This window comes from Camarhynchus parvulus, chromosome 17, assembly GCF_901933205.1.
Source record: "Camarhynchus parvulus chromosome 17, STF_HiC, whole genome shotgun sequence".
NCBI lineage: Eukaryota > Metazoa > Chordata > Aves > Passeriformes > Thraupidae > Camarhynchus > Camarhynchus parvulus.
Window position 1 is genome coordinate 10,152,791 of NC_044587.1, and position 22,970 is coordinate 10,175,760.

Below are 22,970 nucleotides of genomic sequence, written 5' to 3' on the forward strand. Positions count from 1 at the left end.
GAGAGGAGAAGCTCCAGGGAGAGCTCAGAGCCCCTTGCAGGGCCTGAAGGGGCTCCAGGAGAGCTGGAGAGGGACTGGGGACAAGGGATGGAGGGACAGCACACAGGGAATGGCTCCCACTGCCAGAGGGCAGGGATGGATGGGAGATTGGGAATTAGGAATTGTTCCCTGGCAGGGTGGGCAGGCCCTGGCACAGGTGCCCAGAGCAGCTGGGGCTGCCCCTGGATCCCTGGCAGTGCCCAAGGCCAGGCTGGACAGGGCTGGGAGCAGCCTGGGATAGTTGAAGCAGGCATGGAACTGGATGGTCTTTGAGGTCTCTTCCAACCCAGACCATTCTGTGATTCTCAGCCTGTCCTGAACACTCAGTTCAGGGCAGCATCTCCAGTGTCCTGGACAGCTGCTTACACATTAATAAAGCCCTGACAGGGCTGCTCATCTGTTCTAAATAAAATGAAACTGTGCTGAGCAGAGGCTCTGGGATGCACTTGGTGTGTGGGATGGGAAGGGCCACAGCCAAGGCTGCAGCTGGGGTTCCTGCCAGAGGGACTCACCCCTCTGAACGTGGCTCTGTCCCCTCTGTGCCACTGCATGGAGTGAATTGCCATCGTTCCTCTCCTCTGTGCTCACGGGGAAGGCTGGGCCAAGGTGGGCACAGACCCCTGGGGCAGATAAAGCTGAGGCTGCAGCAGAGCCTGTGAGGTCCCTGCTGTCCCTGTCCCGGTCCTGCCGGGTCCTGCTCTCATCTCCTCTTTCCCCGGCAGGTCCAGGGCAGAGTCCCGCGGCGCTGGAGCCTCTTCCATCATCCAGGGGGCCACAGCGGGCCGGGCAGCCCCGGCTGCCGGCAGCCTCGGGGAGCAGGAGGAGGATCAGCCGTGCCCGAGTGAGAGGGAAAGGTGAGTGAGGGGTGTGGGGATGGTGCTGGGGAAGATGAAACAGGAAAGCCTTGTAAATATGATTGTCTGGCAAAAGATTTTGAGAGTATGGAAACTATAAGTGAGATTGAAATGAAAGCAAGCTTTGAGATACTTCAGTTACTGAACAACGGGAAAACAATGGTGTGGCCAGCTGAAGGCAATCCCCTTTTATGGAACAACACCCTCTGCTTGCAGACAGGCCCAAGGGTCAGAGCAGACCCTGCCAGCTTGGCAGAAGGGGCCCAAAGAAGAGTTTTTAGGGTTTAAAATGTAACACAGTATGGTGATGTAGTGATTCCTATAGGCTGTATGTAAATGCTATAGGATTTGTATCTTGTACTAGATTGGTTAGTGAGAATCAGAATATTCAACACAGAAGAAGATTTATTGTATTGTAACGGGAACATCGCTCTCTCTCATCCTCTTTACCACACTCTTTACCTCTCTCCCTCTCTCGGGCCTGCTCCAGCAGTGGCTGGCAGCTCCCAGCAGGGCCCTGCACCCAGGCCCTTTGCAATAGACCACAGTTCCAAACCCAAACTTCAGAAATCTCTCATCTCAGTCCAACCCAACCATCCTACCCCTGTCACTCCTGCAGGGGGCTCTGGGCTCAGCCCTGGCCAGGGCTGTGAGGAGGGGTCACCGTGGGCAGGGTGGGGGGGGTGTGTGCTCAGCAGCCTGGGCTGCACAGAGATCTCGTTCTTTTCCATCCCAGAGAGATCTGGCACAGCCCAGCCCTTAGGGAGGGCTTTTCCCCCCAGGAACCGTCTCCTCCATTCCTCCACACCCTCCGGAGCTGGAGCTCAGCCCCGGTGCCCCGGTGAGCTGTGCTGCAGCACCCAGGGCCAGTGGGTGCACCCAGCTCCTGGGTGATGGAATGGGCTGCTCTGGGCTCCTGCAGGTGACCCCACAAGCCTGGGGGGGCTGCGGGGCTCTTTCCCTGTCACACGAGAGCCAAGCAGGTCACCCATGCCCTGCCATCTCCCCGCTCTGGCTCACCGTCCCAGAGCAGTTCTGCTGCAGCAACGTCCCCAGGGAGCTGTGCCGGCTCCTGCTGCGGCAGGACAGCTCCTTGAGCAGCTGAGATGTGCCAGCAAACCCGCACGGGCGGGCCCAGGGGCTGCTGACACCGGGGAGGGTCTTCTCTTTGCCCTGCAGCTCATTCCTGGGGCACCATTGCAGGGCGGCTCCGGGGTCCGCAGGGGCGGGCAGGGCACTGTCCCCACTGTGGCACTGTCCCTATCCAGGCACTATCCCCACCATGGCACTGTCCCTGTCCAGGCACTGTCCCCTCCCTGGCACTGTCCCCACCCCGGCATTTGTCCCCACCGTGGTACTGTCCCTATCCAAATACTGTACCCGTGCTGCCACAGGTGGGGCAGGGCACTGTCCCTGTCCTGGCACTGTCCCCCCTGGCACTGTCCCCACTGTGGCACTGTCCCCACCAGGCACTATCTCCATCCAAGCACTGTCCCTGTCCTGGCACTGTCCCCACCACGGCACTGAACCCATCCTGGCACTGTCCCCGTGCTGCCACAGGTGGGGCAGGGCACTGTCCCTGTCTGGGCACTGTCCCGATCCTGGCACCGTCCCCACCGTGGCACTGTCCCCATCCCGGCACTGTCCCCATCCCGGCACTGTCCCCGCCCTGGCACTGTCCCCAACCCGGCACTGTCCCCACCCCGGCACTATCCCCACCGTGGCACTGTCCCGATCCCGGCACTGTCCCCACCGTGGCGCTGGCACTGTCCCCGCCCTGGCCCTGGCACGTGTCCCAGGTGCGCTCCCGTTCCGGCCCCGGGGCCGATGGGAGCCGCTCCGTTCAAACCGCGGCGGTTGTTCCGTGTCCCGCGGCAAGCCCGGCTGGGCGGGCACGGCTCCAATTAGCGCGGCTCCCAATTAGCGCTGCCGTGCCATGGAGGCCGGCGGGGCGCGCAGGGTCTCGCTCTGCTCCCGCCGGGCCCGTCCCAGCCCGGGCGCGTCCTTCTGCCTCAGCACGTTCGGTAAGCGCGGAGCCCCAGCCCGGCTGGGGAGCGGCTGCGGAGCTGCTTGGGACGGTGTTCACGGGGTTCTTGGATGAGGGAAGAGACGAGAATGTTGATTCCATGTTTCAGAAGGCTTGATTGATTATTTTATGATATATATTACATTAAAACTATACTAAAAGAATAGAGGAAAAGGTTTCATCAGAAGGCTAGCTAAGAATAGAAAGGAAGGAATGATAGCAAAGGTTTGTGTCTCGGCTCTCTGTCCGAGCCAGCTGTGCTGTGATTGGCCATTAATTAGAAACAACCACATGAGACCAATCACAGATGCACCTGTCGCATTCCACAGCAGCAGATAACCATTGTTTACATTTTGTTCCTGAGGCCTCTCAGCTTCTCAGGAGGAAAAATCCTAAGGAAAGGATTTTTCACGGAAAGATGTCTGTGACAGCTGCTCCTCGCAGGAGCCGGGGCCGGGCAGCAGCTCCTGCCTCGCTGAGCCGTGGTAACGCGTGGAGCGGGGAATCTGGATGTCTTGTGGATGTCCCGGCCGCTGTGTTGTTGCAGACATCTTTTATGAAAAATCCTTTCCTTAGGATGTTTCCTCCTGAGAAGCTGAGAGGCCTCAGGAACAAAATGTAAACAATGGTTATCTGCTGCTGTGGAATGCATCAGGTGCATCTGTGATTGCTGTCATGTGGTTGTTTCTAATTAATGGCCAATCACAGTGAGCTGGCTTGGACTGTCTCTGGGACAGAAGCTTTTGTTATCATTCTTTCTTTTTCATTCTTAGCTAGCCTTCTGATGAAACCTTTTTTCTATTTTTTAGTGTAGTTTTAATATAATATATATAATAAAATAATAAATCAGCTTTCTGAAACATGGAGTCAGATCCTCGTCTCTTCCCTCACCCTAAGACCCCTGTGAACATGGTCACACTGTGTCAGGAGTGTCCTGGCAGCAGTGTCACACACAGGGCAGCTGGGTGCCCCTTCTGGGTGCTGCTTTCAAAGCAGCACTTTTGTTTTCTTTCAAAGCCTCTCTTGCTCTCATGAGGTGACCACGCAGTGAGCTCCTTCCCAGGGATGTTGCCCCTTCCCAGGGATGTTGCTCCTTCCCCTTTTGGCCTTCTGAGTGCCAAAGTGCCTGGAAGCTGAAATCCTCCTGTCTCTGTCTGTAGGATGAAGGCCAAATAATGTGGGTTCTGTGGTGCCTCCTGGCTCTGTAACCAAGTGCAGGCCAAACATCATCTCTGCAGCCACAGTTCCCCTCATGGGCTGAGCATCACTGGTGAGACGTGGAGTTGTGTTCTGAGCTGCAGAGCCTGGCAGGACAGGGCCAGCACTGCCCTCTCACTGAGGACAGAGTCTCCCAAAGGGCTGGTGCCAGGGCAGAGGCTGCAGATGTTGATTTTGGGGTGCCTTGTGCCCGTGGGACCTGCCACCCAGGCAGGATCTGGCACTGTGTCCTCTGGCAGGAATCCCCACTGCCATTTGATAGATGTTCTTGGCTGTCCCAGCCAGGCCCATCACTGTGTTTTTCCTACAGTAAAGCAGAAAAGCATTTAAGAAGATCCCCAAATTTTCCATTTGTCAGAGACCATCAGTAAAGAACAGGTTTCCCTGCTTTTCTGCTCCCATAGAAAGTTGCCCTGTCCCCTCCCTTAGCCTGGCAAACTTCTCTCCTGGGTGGGAACCTGTTTGACCATCTTGTGCTTGTCCATGCCCATTTTCCCCTGTTCTCCTTGTGCCAGCTTTGTTCCTTGGCAGGAATTGCCTCTCCTGGCCCTGTGGGTCCAGGTGGATGGGGCTGGGAGCTCTCTGTGCTGCACCCCTGCAAGCCTGGCTGAGCTCTGTGATGGGATGTTCACCCAGGTCCTGCATGTGGCTTCTCCCTCTGCCCTCCTTCTGCACGTAGTTTAATTTATATTAACCTTTATTTAACAGAGAGGACCTGAGCAAGCTCTGTCAGCACCTCTCTGCTGGGGCTTGTTTCCCTCAGTTCTTGTTAGGGGTGTATCAGGAGATAAATTAGGGGAGAAGGTTTCTCTGACCCTCTGCACTTGGACTGAGGTTCATGCAGCCCATGAGCCTGCCTTGGCAGGGGTTGTGCTCCTGCCCACCCAGGTGTGGCACCAGGTCCCTGCTCTGTCCTCTGACAGAATGCCCCAGCTCTGTCTGAGCACAGCCCTTGGCACAGCACGTCCCTGCCACCAGCTTTGGCTGCATCATTCCTCCCAGAGCAGCTTCCCTCTCTGATCCTGGTCCTACACAAGCCAGTGAGTGCCTGGGGTCAGGCAGGGGCTGGGGCGTGCTGGGGGCTGTGATTTGTCCCTTCATGTGCTTTGGAGACACTCAGGAGCAAATGCATTAAGAGGGAAACATCCTCTGCTCCTCACAGAGGGGAGAGCCCCCAAACTCCCAAACCCTACTATGGCCAATTTGGGTTTCTCCCCAAAAAAGGCAGAGCTGCCCCTCTTCTCCCTGCTCTCCTGTCCTTGGTGCTGGGACCCTGTCCCCACAGCAGTGACACGCACGGGGCAGGGGTGACCCCATCCCTCACTGTGCCAAGCCTTGGTCCCTGAGCTCCCCAGGAGCAGCCCCAGCCACCCCAGGGCAGGACAGTCCCCAAACTGGCATCCCCCCAAATCACCCAGCACAAAAACTTCTCCTTCCCCTCTCCCTTCATCCCTGACTCCTCCTCATGCTGGGCTGCACGGGGGCAGTTTCCTTTGTGCTGGAACATGTGTGGTGTGCTGACAGCAGAGCAGGCAGGGCTGTGGGGCTGGGCCAGGGCTCTCTGGGCTCTCTGGGTGGATGAAAAGTCTTTTCCCACGGTGGGAGAAGGTGCCTGGGGAGTTCCCTGCTCCCATTCCCAGTGTGGATGGGCAGTGTGAGGCTGGGGCTGGGGTGGGTGCTGGAGGTGGTGGGGAGGCTGTCAGAGGAGGGATCCTGGCACAGGGGGTGTCACTGCCTTTGGCAGGGGCACGGAGTGGCAGCGACTGGGGCTGCACAGAGCTGTCCCCAGAGGGTTCCCACAGCCCCAGAGATCTGCAGGTGAACAGGGGTTCCAGCCTCGTGCCCAAAGCCTGCAGTGGGGGGATGACACTGGGGGACAGCGTTGTCTCTGCTGTGTTAGAGCTGTCCTGCCTCCCCCAGCCAGCTCCTGCCTTTGCTCCCTCACCTTGCCCTTGTGCAAACGCACACACACCATTTCCACGTGTCCATGCACACGTGAGCTGCTCAGAGCTTGGACTTTTTTTTCTTTTGAGTGAAAAATGTGTTCTCTGAATTGTTTCAGATTAAACAATCCCATCAGGTATCCCCTCCCAAGCAAGCCCAAGCCCTTGGGTGTGTCTTTGACAAAATGAAATGTTGGGTTTTAACTTGCAAGATGTTTGTGTGTCTGTATGTTATGTTTACTTGCCTGTAAATTATGTTTACTCACTTGTTTGCTGTGTTTTGTAAACTGGTGAAGAAGTGAGAACGGGATCTTTGCTTTGGACTAAGGGAAACATTGTAGCAGTGATGGTTTCAGTCCTTGGATTCTCCAGGGCTGTTGGGAAATGTTTCGTTTCGAGTCGATCCAGAACAGTTACATGATTAGAGACCTTTCATTGCCATTAAAATCTGCACATCCTGTTGAGGCTGGCAGGCCCAGCTCCTGGGGAACCTTTAGGGAGGACACCCGGAGGGGGGGAGCTCACCCTGCAGCACCCCGTAACCATCACACCCCATAACCATCACACCCTGTAACCATCACACCCCATAACCCTCATGCCCTGTAACCATCACACCCTGTAACCATCACACCCCATAACCCTCATACCCTGTAACCATCACACCCTGTAACCATCACACCCAGAGAGGGGGAGCTCACCCTGCACCCCGTAACCATCACACCCTGTAACCATCACACCCCGATCCTGAAAACCCCATGGGCTGAGCCCTCTGTCAGTCTGGGCCTTGTGGGGGGATTTCTGGGCTGATGCAGAGCTGCCAGTGCATGGAAAGCGAGGGAATGGGTGTGAGCAGGCAGGCAGAGCAGTGGTGCTGCCCTGGGTGCTGTGCCCTCACCCAGCAGGGCACACCTGGCTCTCCTGCCCAGGGCTGGGGCTGGGGGTGGCAGAGCTGGCAGTGGGGGCAGTGCTGGCAGTGCTGACCTCCAGCCTGAGCTGGGCAGGTTCCCTCAGCTCCCTGCCCGGGGGGAGGCAGGATGTGCCTGGCCCTGTGTGAGCCTTGCAGCTGAGGGGTGGCTGAGTCCCTCAGCCTGTCCCTCAGCCTGTCCCCTGGTGTCCCCGCTGTCCCCAGGCCAGCTGAAGCTGTCCATCGAGGTGCGGGGCCGGACGCTGGTGCTGCACGGTGAGTGAGCCCTGGGGATCCCCAGTGTGACACACTGGGCTGGGGTGGGGACAGCATTGCATCCTCTTCCTTCTTGGTCCTGTGGGAACAGCCCTGTGGGGCAGTGGTACAATTGGGAGCTCTATGATTATGAGACCAAACTGAAATTTCCAGAGACCTTCATGTGTCTGCACCCATGTGTATAAATTACTTTTCTTTTGTTCCACGTGAAGAGAAAAAAGACAAATACAATTTGGAAAGTCTGAAATGCCTTGTCTCTGTCAAAACCCTTTTGCCATATGTGCCAGGGTTTCCAAACTGTTCTGTTACCTACAAATGCTGCAGTTTTTAACACCAACAGTGTTCCTTCAATGAAGGTGTTTTGATGGTGATTATCAGAGAGGCCAATGGGAGTGTCAGAATTATCTCTTTTTTTTTGGGAAACATCTGTCTGAGGGTCTGGCAGAGGCTTTGCCCCAAATCTCTCCATCTGGAGCAGCCCCAGCATGAGCTGGGTGTGAATGGTGGGGTCTTGTCCTGGCACATCCCTGGCACATCCCTGGCACATCCCTGGCACACCCCTTGCCCCAAACAGCCGCAGGGTCCCAGCAGTGGGGCTCAGGCAGCGGGGCCAAGCAGCGTGGGGCAGTGCCAGGGCAGTGTCAGTGTCACTGCAGTGTCAGAGCACTGCCAGGGCAGTGTCAGTGTCAGGGCAGTGTCCAGGCAGTGCCACTGCAGTGTCAGAACACTGTCAGAGCAGTGGCACCGCAGTGCCAGGGCAGTGCCAGGATGGGCTGTTGATGTTTAGCTGGAGGATCTGTTTGGCTCCAGGGGTGGGAGAGCAGGGCTGGGGAGCTCGGGCAGAGGCAGTGCTGTTTGTGCCACCTGGATGCTGAACTGCTCTGCCACCAGCTCAGCCCAGGGTGTGTTAAGGGGAAACCATCAAGCCCTGCCCCTCTCTGAGGGGTTCTGCCCCACGAGGAGGGATCAGCCTGGGGAGCAGAGGGGTGTGGGGTGGGGAGATGCCTCCCCTGCTCCTCTGGGATGTGATAATTTCATTTCCTTTCCAGTCATGGAAGCAAAAGGTCTGATGGGAGCAGAGTGCCGTGCGTGCGACTCCTATGTGAAGGTGGGTCCTCCTGGGGCTTTGCTCAGGGACCTTTGTGCTTTTTGGGGAGAATTTTGTGGTTGGCTCCTCCAAGCTTGCTCTGCACTGTTTTTCCCTTCCCCTTCCTTCTCCATCCTGCTCTGGAAGAGCATCCCCAGCCTGCAGGGACAGCTCACGGGTTTTGTTGGCAGCGTCTGGATGAAGCAGAAAAGGGGAGGACAGGACCCTGCTGAGGGCTGTGCCAGCCATTCCTTGCCAGAACACCCCAGAGGGTGCCCCAGGCCTGGTGGGGATGTTTGCTGGCACAGGGTGGGTCTCCTGCTGGGAGGGGCACAGTGCAGGAGGCAGCTCCCCTGAGAGGGGTGCAGGTCAGACCTCAGCCAGCCACGCTTGTGTACATCACTCCTGATTTTTCTGCTCTGTTCCCTCCCTCCCCTGCCCCAAGGGCTTTTGAAATGCAATTACCTGGCAGGCAGAGGGGTGGGGTGATCCCAACCAGCCCTTAGCACGGGCTCAGCAGGATCGTTGAGTTCAGCCATCCATGCAAGTGCCTGTGCCAGTGTCCTGCCAGGGCAGCTGGGGATGTGCTCTGGGAATGTTAACACTGCTTGTTTTCCTCCCAAGATGTCCATTGTGCCAGATGCTGGCTGCAAGTGCAGGCAGAAGACGAAGACAGTGCCAGACAGCAAAAATCCTGTGTTCCATGAGCACTTTGTGTTGTGAGTATGGCAGGGCAGAGGCAGCTCTGGGCCAGCCCCGTGTCACACAGAGCCCTGGGGACCCCGTGCCACTGTCCCAGGGCTCCCTCCCCACACCACAGCCCTGTGTTTGCTTTTGCTTTGTGATCTCTAATAAACAAACACTCAGCACGCCTGAGCAGCTCTGCTGCTGAGATGAGGAGTGACAGCCATTATTCTGCTGGGTTTTGTAGCTGAAGTGCCTTGAACTTTTGGGCAGAGCTCTACAGAGCTCTCAGCTCACCCAGCATGGCTGTGCTGCTCCTCCATGCTCAGACCTTCTTGCTGGGCAGGAGCTGGACAAACACACTGCATTTCCTAGACCTGGCACCTGCAATAGTGTGACTGAGGAAGGTAAAAGGGTTTCCTACAGCTCCAGCATGTCTCTGCATGGGGAAGGAGCTGCATGGCTTAGTGTTTGAGTAGAGCTTGTCACTGCTGGTGGCGGGGGCTGTGCCAGCCCTCTGACCCATGCAGGGCTGGATTTGGCACAGGGTGGTGCTTTCAGAGCTTGAACTGGGGCTTGTTCCTTGCATTTACCCTTTGGTGCTGGATGTGTCTTCCTGCAAGATTATTTCCCCCCTGAAGCCACGTGAGTGGTGTCCCCACACCTGCCCAGGAGGGGTCACATCCCCTTGCAGCTGCCAGGAGTGAGCAGGCTGCTCTCTGGGGAGGTGCTGCAGTGCTCTGTGCAGGGACTGGAGGAGAACACCTGGCTGTGAGGAGGCTGAGGACCCTGTGGCTGTGAGGGCAGCCCTTGCTGAGTGCTCCTGGGGAGGCTGATGGGCTGTGCCCCTTTGTTACAGCCCCGTGAAGGAGCAGGATGAGCAGAAGCGTCTCCTGGTCACAGTCTGGAACAGAGAGAGGAATTCCAGGTAAGGGGCTGCCAGCTGTCAGAGGATCCTTTTCAGATGGGGCTGTTGTGGCAGAGACCCTGCTCTGGTCACCCCATGTGAGCTCCTCCAGGGCTCCACGGGCTGGCCCTGACCTCAGGGCTGCTCTGCTCAAGGCCTTGGCCCAGGGATGTCCCAGCTGGGTCCCACTCGTGGGCAGCCAGTGCTGAGGAGCATCACGGGCAGCAAACCCTGCCCTTGGCACTCTGCTGGTGCTGCCTGCTGGCCACCAGCTGGGCCAGCATTTAAACCCCTGTGGCCACTTGTGCCCGCACTGTTGGCCAAAAGGAGGTGGGGCTGGGACCTCCCCTCCCTCTGGGGACAATGAAGGGAGGGCACAAGGGGCTGGCACCTTGCAGGCTGGGCTGCCAGCCCAGCAAGTGCCACCTTGGCCAAGCTCCTGCCAGCACCAGGCGGGCTGGAGCTGACCAGGGGCTCTAGCCCAGCTCCTCCGTGCCCTGCAGGTCTGCTCACACCAGGGGCACGTCCTGGGCATTGCCTGGCACCCAGCATGGGCAGGGATGTTGGGGTGAAAAGGGGTGCCAGGGAGGATCTGGTGCTGACAGTCCCTGAACTCTGGTTGTCCTGCAGGCAGAGTGAACTCGTTGGCTGCATGAGCTTTGGTGTGAAGTCCCTCCTGTCCCTGGACAAGGTACCTCCGTGTCCCAGTGCAGGGTGTGGGGCTGGGCCAGGGCTCTCTGGGCTCTCTGGGTGGATGAAAAGGCTTTTCCCACCGTGGGAGAAGGTGCCTGGGGCGTTCCCTGCTCCCATTCCCAGTGTGGATGGGCAGTGTGAGGCTGGGGTGGGTGCTGGAGGTGGTGGGGAGGCTGTCAGAGGAGGGATCCTGGCACAGGGGATGTCACTGCCTTTGAAGGGACATGGGCTGGCAGCGACTGGGGGTGCACAGAGCTGTCCCCAGCACAGGCTGCCTGCCCAGTTTGCAGGGGGGGACACAGGCCATGGGGCCAGGCTGGCATGGGTCACATCTGGCACGTGGGACACACTCAGGAGTCTGCCTGATTCCCAGCAGGGTGCTGATGGGCAGAGGGCAGCCGCAGAGGTTTTTTTGGCTGTTCCTGCAGGAATTCTGTGCCAGAATCCGTGTCCCTGCTGCCGAGGGTTTGGTCACAGTGCTGCTGCCCCAGCCTGGCTGCTGCTGGTCAGTGCAGCCGGCTCTGCCTTCCCGGGCAGGGCTCCCGGGCAGGGCTCCCAGCGAGCACCAAAGCCTGGGAATGCTCCATCCCGTGGGAGCTCTTCATCCCATGGGAACGCTCCATCCCAGGGGAATACTCCATCCCAGTGCCCAGCAGGGAGGGGTTCTGTCCCTGGGCAGCAGAATGTCTCAGCAAGCTGGAGGGGTTTCATGGAAGTGTTAATACACCCCCTGAGCTCACAGAACACCCTGAAGAGACCCACAGGGAGCATTAAGTCCAAGTCCTGCACAGACAATCCCACTCGAGAGCATTGTCCAAAAGCTCCCTGATTTTTTAATGTTTCACAGCTGAGGTGGGGATGTTTTCTGCATAGCAGGAGATAAAAAGGAGCTGGTGGTGGTGGTGGCCTTAGAGGTGGGTGAAGCATAGCCTCCTCTGAGATTTGGACAAGTGGGGTGCAGGTTTTTAAAACAGTTTGGTGGTCACAGGACCTCAGCAAGGCTGACATGAGGTCCTGTCCCCTGGCTGCTGCATGATACTGCTGGATATCCCTCTAAAAACCTGGAATCTGCTGGATATCCCTCTAAAAACCTGGAATCTTGTTGCTTCAGTGTTGCTCATTCCCCCCTGCAGGGAGGATGGAATTTTAGCTGTGGCTGGGAGCAGGACTGTGGGCTCTGTGTTTGTGTGAGCAGGTCTGGGCACCTCTGGGGCTGTACCTGGGGCAGCTCCTGCCCTGGCTGGGTGCAGGGCGGCAGAGCAGCTGCCCTGCATGCACATCTGCCCTGCATGCACATCTGCCCTGCATGCACATCTGCCCTGATGCACAGCTGGCCTGATGCACAGCTGTTTCCCTCCCCACAGGAGATCAGTGGATGGTATTATCTCCTCGGGGAGGACCTGGGCAGGACCAAGCACCTGAAGGTGGCCATGAGGAGGCTGAAGCAGAGCACAGGTGTGTCCCACCATGGGAATATCCCAGGGGTGTTGGCAAGGCTTGCAAGGGGAGTCTCTGCTGTGTCTGAGCCTGTGTGTGGAGCAGCCCCAGCCCCACCGCACCCTGTGGGCACTGCTCTGCCCTGTGGTGCTCACTGGGCCCTGGCATCCCAAAATCTTGTGGGGTGGGGATTTTGGCTGGTTCAGCAGTCCCTGCTCTTCCCTTCAGCCTCACTTCTGGGGCTCTTTGGGAACCCCAGCCCTGCAGCCACATCTCTCTCTCTCTTGCTTGGCTTGTCCTCATGCTGCCTCCTGCCTCTCCGACTTGGGGCTCATTGCTGTGGCCACTCTCTCTTTGTCCCTGGGGTCTGGGCTGGATGTCTGGGGTCTTTTTCTCCTGCCTTGGTCTTGCAGTGCTGCCAGGGTGTGGAGGAGCAGGGGCTGGCACAGGGCAGGGTGGGGCAGCAGTGCCTGTCCCAGGTGTGCAGCCACCCTCGAGCTGCTGCCTGGAGGGGATGTGCCCATGCCATGTAAAGATCTCATGTGCAGTGTGGGATTGTCAGATGTGCTGTCACACTCCTTTGCCTTTTCCTTCTTAAAACATGTTTTAAAAATAATTTCAGAAGTCAAGCCAGGAAGTCAAAGTGCAGCCCAGGAGAGCCAGGACGCTGTGACCCTGCAGCAGCTGCAGGTGGGTGTGACAGGGCTGTGACCCACAGCACTGGGAAGATGTGGGGCTGGGTGCCTGCCCAAGGGGTTTCCAGAGAGCCAAGGTGTGCTGGTGTTCACAGAGGTCTTAGGATGAGGGAAGAGATGAGGATCTGACTCCATGGTTCAGAAGGCTTGATTTATAATTTTATGATATATATTACATTAAAACTATACTAAAAGAATAGAAGAAAGGATTTCATCAGAAGGCTAGCTAAGAATAGAAAAAGAATGATAACAAAGGCTTGTGACTGACCAAGACAGTCTGAGCCAGCTCACTGTGATGGGCCATTAATTAGAAACAACCACATGAGACCAATCACAGATGCACCTGATGCATTCCACAGCAGCAGATAATCATTGTTTACATTTTGTTCCTGAGGCCTCTCAGCTTCTCAGGAGAAAAAATCCTAAGGAAAGGATTTTTCAGAAAACATCATGGCTACACCAAGGGACAGTGTTTTAGTGAGGGTGATGCTGGGGTGAGGGAGCTCTGTCACCTCCCTGTCACACCATGGCTGTCACAGGCAGTTTGTTACCCCAGCCAGGCTGGTTGGGGGAGTGATTTGGGTGCTAACCCCCATTGCCCCAGGCACCTCCTGTTTTCCAGAGTATTCCCACTCCAGACAAAGCACCAGCAGTGCCTGGGATGGCAGGGCTGGGCTGGCAGCCTCCTGCCCCACCCCATGGGCCCCTGCCTGGTTCTGCGGCTCCGTGGACACGTCTGCTCCTCTCCTCCTTCCAGGACCGTGTGCTCTGGGAAGGGAAAGGCCCGTGGTGGAGCCTGGGTGATCTATAGGAGCGGCAAGGATGGGAAATGGGAACACAAACACATGGTTTGCATCGGAAACGGGGCTCGGGCGGCCCCGTGATTTATCTGTGCCGAATTCCGCCCTGCGCTTCCCTCAGCTGCATTTGCAGTTATTTGTTTTACAGCACAGGGCTGAGCAAGACAAACAAAGCCAGCGCCCCTCTCCTCCCTTCCTCTCCGGCATTCGCCACTGGCTTGAGCAGAGCTGGCTGGGAAGGAAAACTGCTCCTCCTCCTCCTCCTCCTCCCAGCCCCAGCCCCAGCCCAGCAGCGTGGCCACCCTGACAATGCTCTGATGGCTCTGCCCCCACAGCTCCCCTGGCAGTGCTGAGGCTCCTCAGCTCCCTGCCTGGCTTCCCTGGCCCTGCCACCCTGGTTACTGTGCAGGAGAACCTAGATTTTGGGTTCTCTCCAGCCTTCCCTCATTTATCATCCCCCTGTAGGAGTGTGGAAGGTGTTCTCTGTTGGAACCCCATCTCCAAGGAGTTGTGCCCAACTCTGGCAGAGGGGCAGCTGAGCCTTGCTGGGTATCCTGCTGCTGCCTGTGCTCAGAGTTCCTCTTGGCCTTTAATTCCCAAATTCCACCATGCATGCAGCTCAGTTGACCTTGATGCTTCCCCCTTGGTGACTTTATGAGCACAAAGCACGGGGACGTGCATATCCTCTGGGTCTGTGCTTTCGAAAACAAACTTTTTCTTTTTTTTTTTTTTTTATTGCTTCTACAAACCCAAACCTCTGATTTTTTTTACGAGCATGGAGTCATGTCCTTCATGGAGCGAGGCTCTCACAGCCAGTCCTGTGAAACGCCGCTCAAACATCCTCCAAGTGTTTGTGAGAACGTCGCAATAACAAAGTGCTCCGTGCGCCCCAAGAATGCCACGGGAACAAAAGCCACATCAACAGAGCTGGGACTGGGGAATACTAAAGAGTTGACAGGAATTTTAATATAAAACTCTCTCCCTTCCTCGTCAGTGAGGGCTTTCAGGAAGCCTCTGGCTTATCGTGGAGCGGCATACAGCGCTCGCAGGGGCCGGGGAGGTGAAAGGTGGCTTCCTGCCATTCTTCTCGGGAGCTGGGTTCCCATGGGCGGTCATGCCAGCGTGACTGGGGCTCCTTCCAGCCCCAGCAGTCCGGGAGTGCCGCGGGAGCCGCGGGGTTTTCATGGGCTCGGGGGGCACAGCCATGAACCGCTTCCATGGACTCTGCAAGGTGTGCTCGGAGCCGAGGTACCGGCAGGTCTGTATCCCTGGCACCGACCCTGGGACAGATCCCTGAGAGCCTGGCAGCTCTCTTGCCATGGCTGGATGGGGGGAATGGATTTGTAGGGCTGGATGAGGGGAATGGATTTGTAGGGCTGGATATGGCAAATGGATTTGTAGGGCTGGATATGGCAAATGGATTTGTAGGGCTGGACGTGGGAATGGATTTGTAGGCCTGGATGTGAGGAGTGAATTTGTAGGGCTGGATGTGGGCAATGGATTTGTAGGGCTGGATGTGGGGAATGGATTTGTAGGGCTGGATGTGGGGAGTGGATTTGTAGGGCTGGATGTGGGGAATGGATTTGTAGGGCTGGATGTGGGGAATGGATTTGTAGGGCTGGATGTGGGGAATGGATTTGTAGGGCTGGATGTGGGGAGTGCATTTGTAGAGGATTCTTAAAGATTGACAGAAAGCTCACATAGTATATAAACTTTGAGATAAGAAATGCTGACTTAGAAATGTCACAGAATAGGACAGATATTGTTGTGAGAGGAATGGAGCTAGAAATAAGTTTCAAAGCATGGCCTTGTAAATAAGACTGGATACTTTGGAGAAATAGAACTATGAAAGATGCATTGTAGTGGGACCCATGAGGGGTAATTTTAGATGATTGGCTTTAAGGCATTTACAGCATGGTGTGGCAAAAAGCTGATAGGCCAAGAAACACTTATAGAGTATTGTAATTAGGAAATAATTAGCTTCTGATTGTGATGGTGTGAATTATAACATCTGTATTGTCTCACCCTTCACATGAGACTGAAAATGGAATAAAAGTTTTTAAAAGGCCTCTCAGTTTCCCCATCTCTGGGTCAGAAAAGGGCACAACCCGACAAATGGACTCCATGGGTGCTGCTTGTGAGGCATCGACTTGATATTGTTACAATTGGTAAATTACAGTGAGAGTAGAAGGAAAGCACCTTCACATGGGTGCCTGTGTCTGGTCTCTGCTTGTTGCTGCAGTGGAGAAATGGGCAGGGAGGGGTGCTTTTGAAATATATATAAATTATTAAAATACAGAAATATATGCAAATATGAAAAATATATTTGCTGTACAACTTGCAGGTAGCATGCTGATGGTAACAGTGTTAAGCTGCAAGGTGTTGTCTTAATTTCCCCCTTATTAGAGAAGAAGCAAAAGCCCTTTTAAAATGATTTTAGTGTTTTTGGGAGCCACCAGCAGTTGTTTCCTGGGGAGTAGCTCGCTGTGCTGGTTCCAGTTCTCCCAGTGCACAATGCCAGCTGCTGCTTTTCCATGTGCAGGTCCCAGTCTCCTGCATTTCAAAGAAATATTCTCTCTGTGGTTTGGATTAGGACTCCCAGCTCAGGGTCAGCTTCTCCCTGTGCTCCTGAGCTCATGGTGCAGGTTATTCCAAAGCTGCTGTGGGGGACAGCAAACACTGGGAATTACAAAAGCTGCAGAATTCCAAACCCAACTGCCCCCTCCTTGCCAGGGCTGTGGTGACCATCTCATGCTGCTCTGCCTTGGCTGAGTAACAACTGACTCTGCTTTGTCTCTTAGAGCTCCTCAAGTCTTTATTTTGAAGATTTCCTCTGTGTTTTCTGGCAAAGTTTGGGTACGTGAAGCCTCCCCAGCCACCTCCCAGCTCACGGCAGCTGCTCATAGTTCTTTAGCTCTGTGCATGGCAGCACAAATGGGCAAAAAATTGGAAAAAATGGGCAAAAAAGCGTCAATGACTGTCTGAGATGGCCAAGGTGGTGGGAGCTGAGGAGCATCAGCAGGGAGAAGCTGAGGAGCATCAGCAGGGAGAAGCTGAGGAGCATCAGCAGGGAGAAGCTGAGGAGCATCAGCAGGGAGAAGCTGCTCTTCAGCACCACAGAGCAGGCGGGGGGCAAGGTCAGCCAGCTCAGGGAGAAGGAGTGGGAGCCCTGACCCAGGGAAACCTTGGGCTGGGAAGTGCCCGTGGAGTCTCCGTGGTGGGAGAGATGCTGGGCTGGCTCCTGGTGCCAGTGCTTGGTGTTGGAGATGAAATTGTAGGATGTGGAATATCCTGGGCTGGAAGGGACTCACAGGGACCATGGAGTCCTGGTTCATTCAAAGGTGCAGAGCCACCTCTTTGAGGAACCAGCAAACTCCTGAGAGAAAAATAGTGCAATGGGACTGGATCTGTGTTTGGTCCTGCCAGGGCAAGCCAGTTTCTCTTTTGAAGCCTGATTTTATGCTGAGCAATCACGCAGGGACAAAGTGCAGGGAAATGAAATCTCACTGCTTTGCCCTCCCGTGGTAAAGGAGTGAGGAACCACATCACCTCCTTGGCAGCTTCTGCTGAATTCCTCATCTTCCTTCTGCCTGTTTGGTCTCAAAATAATACAGGTCAGATGTAGGATTTGTAATTTTCTTTTCTCTGTCAGTAAAACAAGCATCTTGACTAATGTCTTGGGGGCTAATCAGGTATTTACAGGATCTGTCACGCTGAGCTGCTGCTGGAAGCCAACATCAAAAAATAAGTATAATTTTATTAATAAGCTCAATGCTCCTCGAATCAGGAGGAGAAATGAGCCTAAATCAACCCAGCATCCATCCTCTCCAAACTCAGTGAGGGAAAGCACACTCAGCCCAGGGAAGGGGGTGATGCACACAGATGTCTGGAGGACAGGAGCATGCTGAGCTCGCAGCTCCCCCCGGAGCAGGGGAGTGCTGCTATTTCTGTATTCTGCAACAGGAAATGAAATGTTTAAGTGATTTGCTTAGAGAAGTCAGTGTCAGGGCCAGACTGCCAGGTTTTCCTTTCCAATGGCTTCTCAGACCTTTCCTTACACTTGGAAGGGCTGGGAGCAGAGTGTGTGTAAACAAACACTCCTTTTGTGGTTCCAGAGAGCCTTGGCTCCATCTGGCACTGCCTTTCAGCCCCCATTCCACCCGTGGGGTCTCAGTGACAGCCCTTCCCCATCTCTCCAATGCCATGTGCCAGCATTGCCAGGGGCTGTGGGGCAGTGTGGGAGTGAGGATCACACCCAGTGGCTGCTCTCCCACCTGACAGGTGTCTCCCTGCAGATCACCATCCCTCGGGGCTCTGACGGCTTTGGCTTCACCATCTGCTGTGATGCCCCAGTCCGTGTGCAGGCCGTGGACTCTGGTAAGAGACTGGATCCTTTGCATCCCTCTTGATTTGAATCAATTCTTCCTCCTTTTTGTGCTTCCCAGAGCTGGTTGTGATTCTGGAGCTCCCACGCCTTGCAGGACTCTGGGTATCTCCAAGAAACTTCATTAGATGAATTCTCTGTTGCCTCTAATGAGGTCAGAGGCCCCTGGGTTAGCACTGTCACTATTTTGGCAGTGTTGTGCAGTAATTTGCAGAGATTTTGTTCCCTCCCCTCTCCAACCTGAGAACTGTCTGTCTGGTTGGGTGACCTTCCGAAATCATTTGGGGAGAAAACAGGTCAGAGGGGATCAGGACTGTGGGAATCCTCAGCTCCCTGAGTAGAACCTCTTGCTGTGGACCTGTGGGATGGACTGGTGTCTCCAGTGTGCTCTGTTGCTCCCCACTGCACCCCAGGAAATGTGGGAATTTCATGCAGCAGGTCTGAGGGAGCACTGCTGGCTCTGTCCTGGTGCTCTGTGTGTGTGGATGTGCTGCAAGGTGAAGCTCCAGGCTGGCTGACCCCAGTTCATTTTCGGGTGTGGGTGTCAGGTGGGGTTTGGGGGAGTGAGGGCTGCAAGCTGTGGGGCTCTCTGGGGGTCTCCAAGCTCCAGGGCTTCTCTTCCCCCTCCCATCAGCCTCCTGCCTGGCAGGTGATGAATTTGTCCCCCTCAGGTGGCCCGGCAGAGAAGGCAGGGCTGCAGCAGCTGGACACGGTGCTGCAGCTGAACGAGCAGCCTGTGGAGCACTGGAAATGTGTGGAGCTGGCCCACGAAATCCGGTGAGTGCTCCCCAAAAACCTCAGGGCAGGGAGAGCACTGAGAGACTGTGGGAAGGGGAAAGCTCTGAGGGATGTAGGACACCGGGACAGGATTCCCTGGAGGGGAAGGAAGGATGCAGGAAAGGATTCCTTGGAGAAAGAAGGATGCAGCAAAAGATTCCTTGGAGGGAAAGGATGCAGGAAAGGATTCCCTGGAGGGGAAGGAAGATGCAGGAAGGGATTCCCTGGAGAGGAAGGAAGGATGCAGGAAAGGATTCCCTGGAGGGGAAGGAAGGATGCAGGAAAGGATTCCCTGGAGGGGAAGGATGCAGGAAAGGATTCCCTGGAGGGGAAGGAAGGATGCAGGAAAGGATTCCCTGGAGGGGAAGGAAGGATGGAGGGGCTGGGGAGCACGGGAGGGGGGCTGAGGCTTTGGAGGGAGGAAGGGCTGCAGGGCTGGGTGCAGCACACGGAGCTCCAGCCCTGATTTCCCCACCCATCTGTGCCAGGAACTGTCCCACGGAGATCATCCTGCTGGTGTGGCGGCTGGTGCCGCAGGTGAAGCCGGCCCACGAGGCCATGCCCCGCAGGTCCTCCTGCAAATCCGCCTACGACCTGCAGTCCCCTCCGCAGAAGCGGGAGAAGAGCGGCCCCGCGCAGGCGGAGCAGCGCCGCAGCTGCCACATCCTCTATGACGGCTCCGAGGGGCTGGGGCTGCACACCTGGGACAGGTACACGGAGCTGGGCAAGCGGGGCCAGAACACCCTGCCCGCCCTGTCCCGGGTGCCCTCTGCTGCCGACCAGAACTACATCATCCTGGCCCCGCTGAACCCCGGCAGCCAGGTAGGGCCCCTGCTGGGCCTGCTTCAGCCTTATCCAGCATCAGCTCTGAAGATTTGCCAGTTTCACAAGCCACCCCTCTGTCCCCTTTCCCTGTTTTCCTAAAGCATTTCCCTGCTGCCTCCCCTCAGGGCTGACCCCAGGGGTGTGGGGAGGATGTGGGGAGTGTCCAGAGAGCCTTGGCTCCATCTGGCCCTGCCTTTTAGCACCCTTTCCACCCATTACCTGTGGGGTCACAGTCACAGCCCACTGTCTTGTTCCCACTTCACAAACCACACTGTTGGTCACTGCTCTCATTTTCTGCTGCAAAGATGTTTGTTGCCCCTCTCTGAAGTGCTCTGGCTTGGCTGGGTTTGGCGTGTTGCCCTCTGTAGCTGTTTGTGTCACTGTCCCTGGGCCGGCTGCCGGTGACCGTGTCCCTGTCTCTGTCCCCCACAGCTGCTGAGGCCCGTGTACCAGGAGGACAGCAGCACTGTGGGTGAGTGTGCCTGGCCTGGGGGAGCTGCTCAGAGCTCCAGGCTGGGCCTGCTGGCACCATCAGCCCCCTGTGCCAACCCTGCAGGGCTGCGCTTTGAGGGCGGGAGCAGCAGCCCAGGGGCTTTGGGATCATTGAACCCAAAGGCAGAGGGGAGCTGGGCACGGGGTGAGCCTCACATGAGGGGTCTGGGGAGCTCTCAGAGGGCTCTGCTGTGGGGACCTCCATGGCAGGGTGAGGGCTCTGAGCATCCTGCTTCCCCACGTGTTCTCCTCATCCACGAGGCCTTGCTGGGGAGCTGCTCCCTGCTCTGACTCCTTCAGTGCCACAGGAGTGAGGGTGGCTGTGCCTCACATCAGTTGTGCCAGATTTGGGGAATATTCAAGCCCTGGGCTGCTGCAAAGTCTCTGGGCCAGCTCTCCTCAAAAAACCTTTGAAACATAAGCTCATGACGTGGACCACAGCTGTGAGAGGCGTGTGTGGGGCGCCTGGAGCTCCCTGGGGATGGTTGGGCCTGTGGGAAGAGTGGGCTGAGGTGGGTGGCAGGGCTGGGCACTGCAGGAATCCAGGTCCATGTGGAAATCCCCCTTGTCTGCTCGTGGATTTGGGAGCTTTGGGAGGCTGTGCTTGCCCTGGCCTGTCTGGATGCCCTCAGGATGAGCTGAGCTCCTGGAGGATGTGAACCCCTCAGCATTCCCTGTCTGGTGAGGGCACAGCTGGCAAACTGGTGCTGTCCCTGAGGCGGGGCTGTGTCCAGAGAAAGCCAAGAGTGGGGCTGGCAGAGCCATGGGGGAGTGCTGGGGAGCAGGAGGGAGCAGTGGGGTCCAGGCCCCCCTGCCTTGGGAGCTCCCAGCCCTGGAGCCCTGCACCAGCAGAATTTTCCACTCTCAGCTGCAGGGGATGTTTTGTTCTGTGGATAACTGCAGCTCTTTCCTGCTGTTTGGGGATCCTGTGAAAAGATGAGCTGGACTAGGGGGACTTGTTCTTACAGTGGGGTGGGATTTGAAAGGCTGGGGCCTCATCCCATAGCAAATTTTTAATTTTTATGGATTTGTTTTTAATTATTTAATGTTAAGTTCAGGGGGAGGGAGGTATCAGTTAACCTGAGCAGGGATGAAGTGTGGCAGCACAGAGCTGCCCAGCCAGTGGCAGGAGCTGACATCTGGGTGTGTTTCTGTGCCAGGACCTGTGCAGGTGATTATTTCCTCTGATAGAACGAGGTGGTTTGGGGATAAGAGCAAAAGCAAATCCTGAACAGCCCAGACAGATCTTATCTGGCCTGTGCTGAGCTGTCTCTTGAGCTTTGATGTTATCTGCCAGTGCAACCAGGAAAAAGGGAAAGGGGAAAATGTCAGGATTAATGCACTTAGAGGTGGAAACAAGCTCTTAGGTCATGAGGGTGCCCCCAGCAGAGGCAGCTGCTCCAGCCAGCAGTAAACAGCCAAGCTGGGTTCTCAGCCCAGGCTGGCTGCCCCTGCTGCCTTTATCTGGGAGTAAATGTGCTATTTCCTAATGCTTAATGGAATATGTAATGCTGGGCAGCTTTGTGTGTTTGCTTTGGACCAGGCCTTATCTGCCCTGGGCCATGGTCAGGAGTGTTTTGGCTCATTTCTGCCTGGGAAGGTGCTGGGCATCCCTCACAGTGCGAGGGTAAAAGGCTCTGGGTGGGAGCAGGAGCTCCAAAGGCTCTGTGGTGGTAAAAGGAGCTTCAAAGGCTCTGTGGTGGGAGCAGGAGCTCCAGAAGTTCTGTGTTGGGAGCAGGAGCTGCAGAAGCTCTGTGGTGGGAACAGGGGCTCCAGAAGCTCTGTGGTGGGAAACAGGAGCTCCAGAAGCTCTGTGGTGGGAAAAGGGGCTCAAAGGCTCTGTGGTGGGAGCAGGAGCTCCAGAAGCTCTGTGGTGGGAGCAGGAGCTGCAGAAGCTCTGTGGTGGGAGCAGGAGCTCTGGGGTGGCTGCAGGGAGCGGAAGCTTGTGGTGGGAGATGCTGGGGGCCGGCTCAGTGGTGGAGCAGGAGGGATGCTCCTTCCTGTGTCGCTGCAGGGAGGGAAGAGGCTGCCCTGGGGTCCGGTGAAGGAGAATGCTGCAGCTCCTCACCTGGATGGGATCAATCCCAGGGGAGAGCTCTGCCTGCAGCCCCAGACTGGCTCAGTTCGTCAGCTACAGGAGGAGAGGAAGGGAATACATTGATTTTTCAGTGGGACTTCTTTTGAAGGTGTGAATTTTGGTTAGAGAGCCATGCAGTTCCTGTTGGATCTGTTGCCTGTGGGTTTTAGGGCAGGTTTAGGTTGCTGGGGTCCAGCAGGACGTGGTCTGGGCTCTGCTCAGGAGGGGTGGGAGGGTGCAGGAGAAAGGCTCCTGTAATCCCTCCTTTCAGTGAGGATAACTCTCCTCAGGGAAGAGGGACAGACTGAAAGCCAGTCAGGCTGCTTGGGCCTTTTCCAGCCCAGAATGTAATGCTGAAAAACAGAGGATGATGTGATGCCAGCCTCATGAACAGTGAGCTCATCCTTTATAAATACACCCAATGTCTGAGGAACCACTGCTGGCAGCAGCAGGGATTGATCCAGCCACGAGTGTTTGTAACTCCTGCCTGTTTCTCTGACCCCTCCAATCCCAGCATCTTCTGAGAGCTGTCATTAACCCACTGCCCCATTCATGGCATCCCTGCACTTTGCTAATTCCATGCCTAGAATCCAGAGCAGGCAGGACCTGTGTGGATAAAAATGTTGAAGTTCCTCCCCTGGAGCCCCTTTAGCCCTGGCAGGGGCTCTGAGCTCTCCCTGGAGCTTCTCCTCTCCAGGTGAGCACCCCCAGCTCTTCCAGCCTGGCTCCAGCCCCTGGAGCATCTCTGGTGTCTCCTCTGGATCTCTGCAGCAGCTCCAGGTCCTTGCTGGGCTGGGACCCCAGGGTGGGACAGAGCACTGCAGGGGGAGACTCAGAGGGCAGGGCACTGGT

The 22,970-nt window shown here is 56.3% G+C and overlaps 1 protein-coding gene across 1 annotated transcript in view; it reads left to right on the forward strand.

Moving 5' to 3' along the window:
• The first annotated feature begins 14,714 nt into the window (after positions 1-14,714).
• Positions 14,715-22,970, forward strand: part of RGS3 (regulator of G protein signaling 3) — a 64,215-nt gene continuing 55,959 nt past the window's right edge. Inside the window, exons 1-5 of the mRNA XM_030961566.1 lie at positions 14,715-14,821; positions 17,859-17,940; positions 18,619-18,724; positions 19,213-19,546; positions 19,982-20,021. Coding sequence (XP_030817426.1) covers positions 14,747-14,821; positions 17,859-17,940; positions 18,619-18,724; positions 19,213-19,546; positions 19,982-20,021 — 637 coding nt within the window. The 5' untranslated portion in view covers positions 14,715-14,746. The remainder of the gene's footprint in view (positions 14,822-17,858; positions 17,941-18,618; positions 18,725-19,212; positions 19,547-19,981; positions 20,022-22,970) is intronic.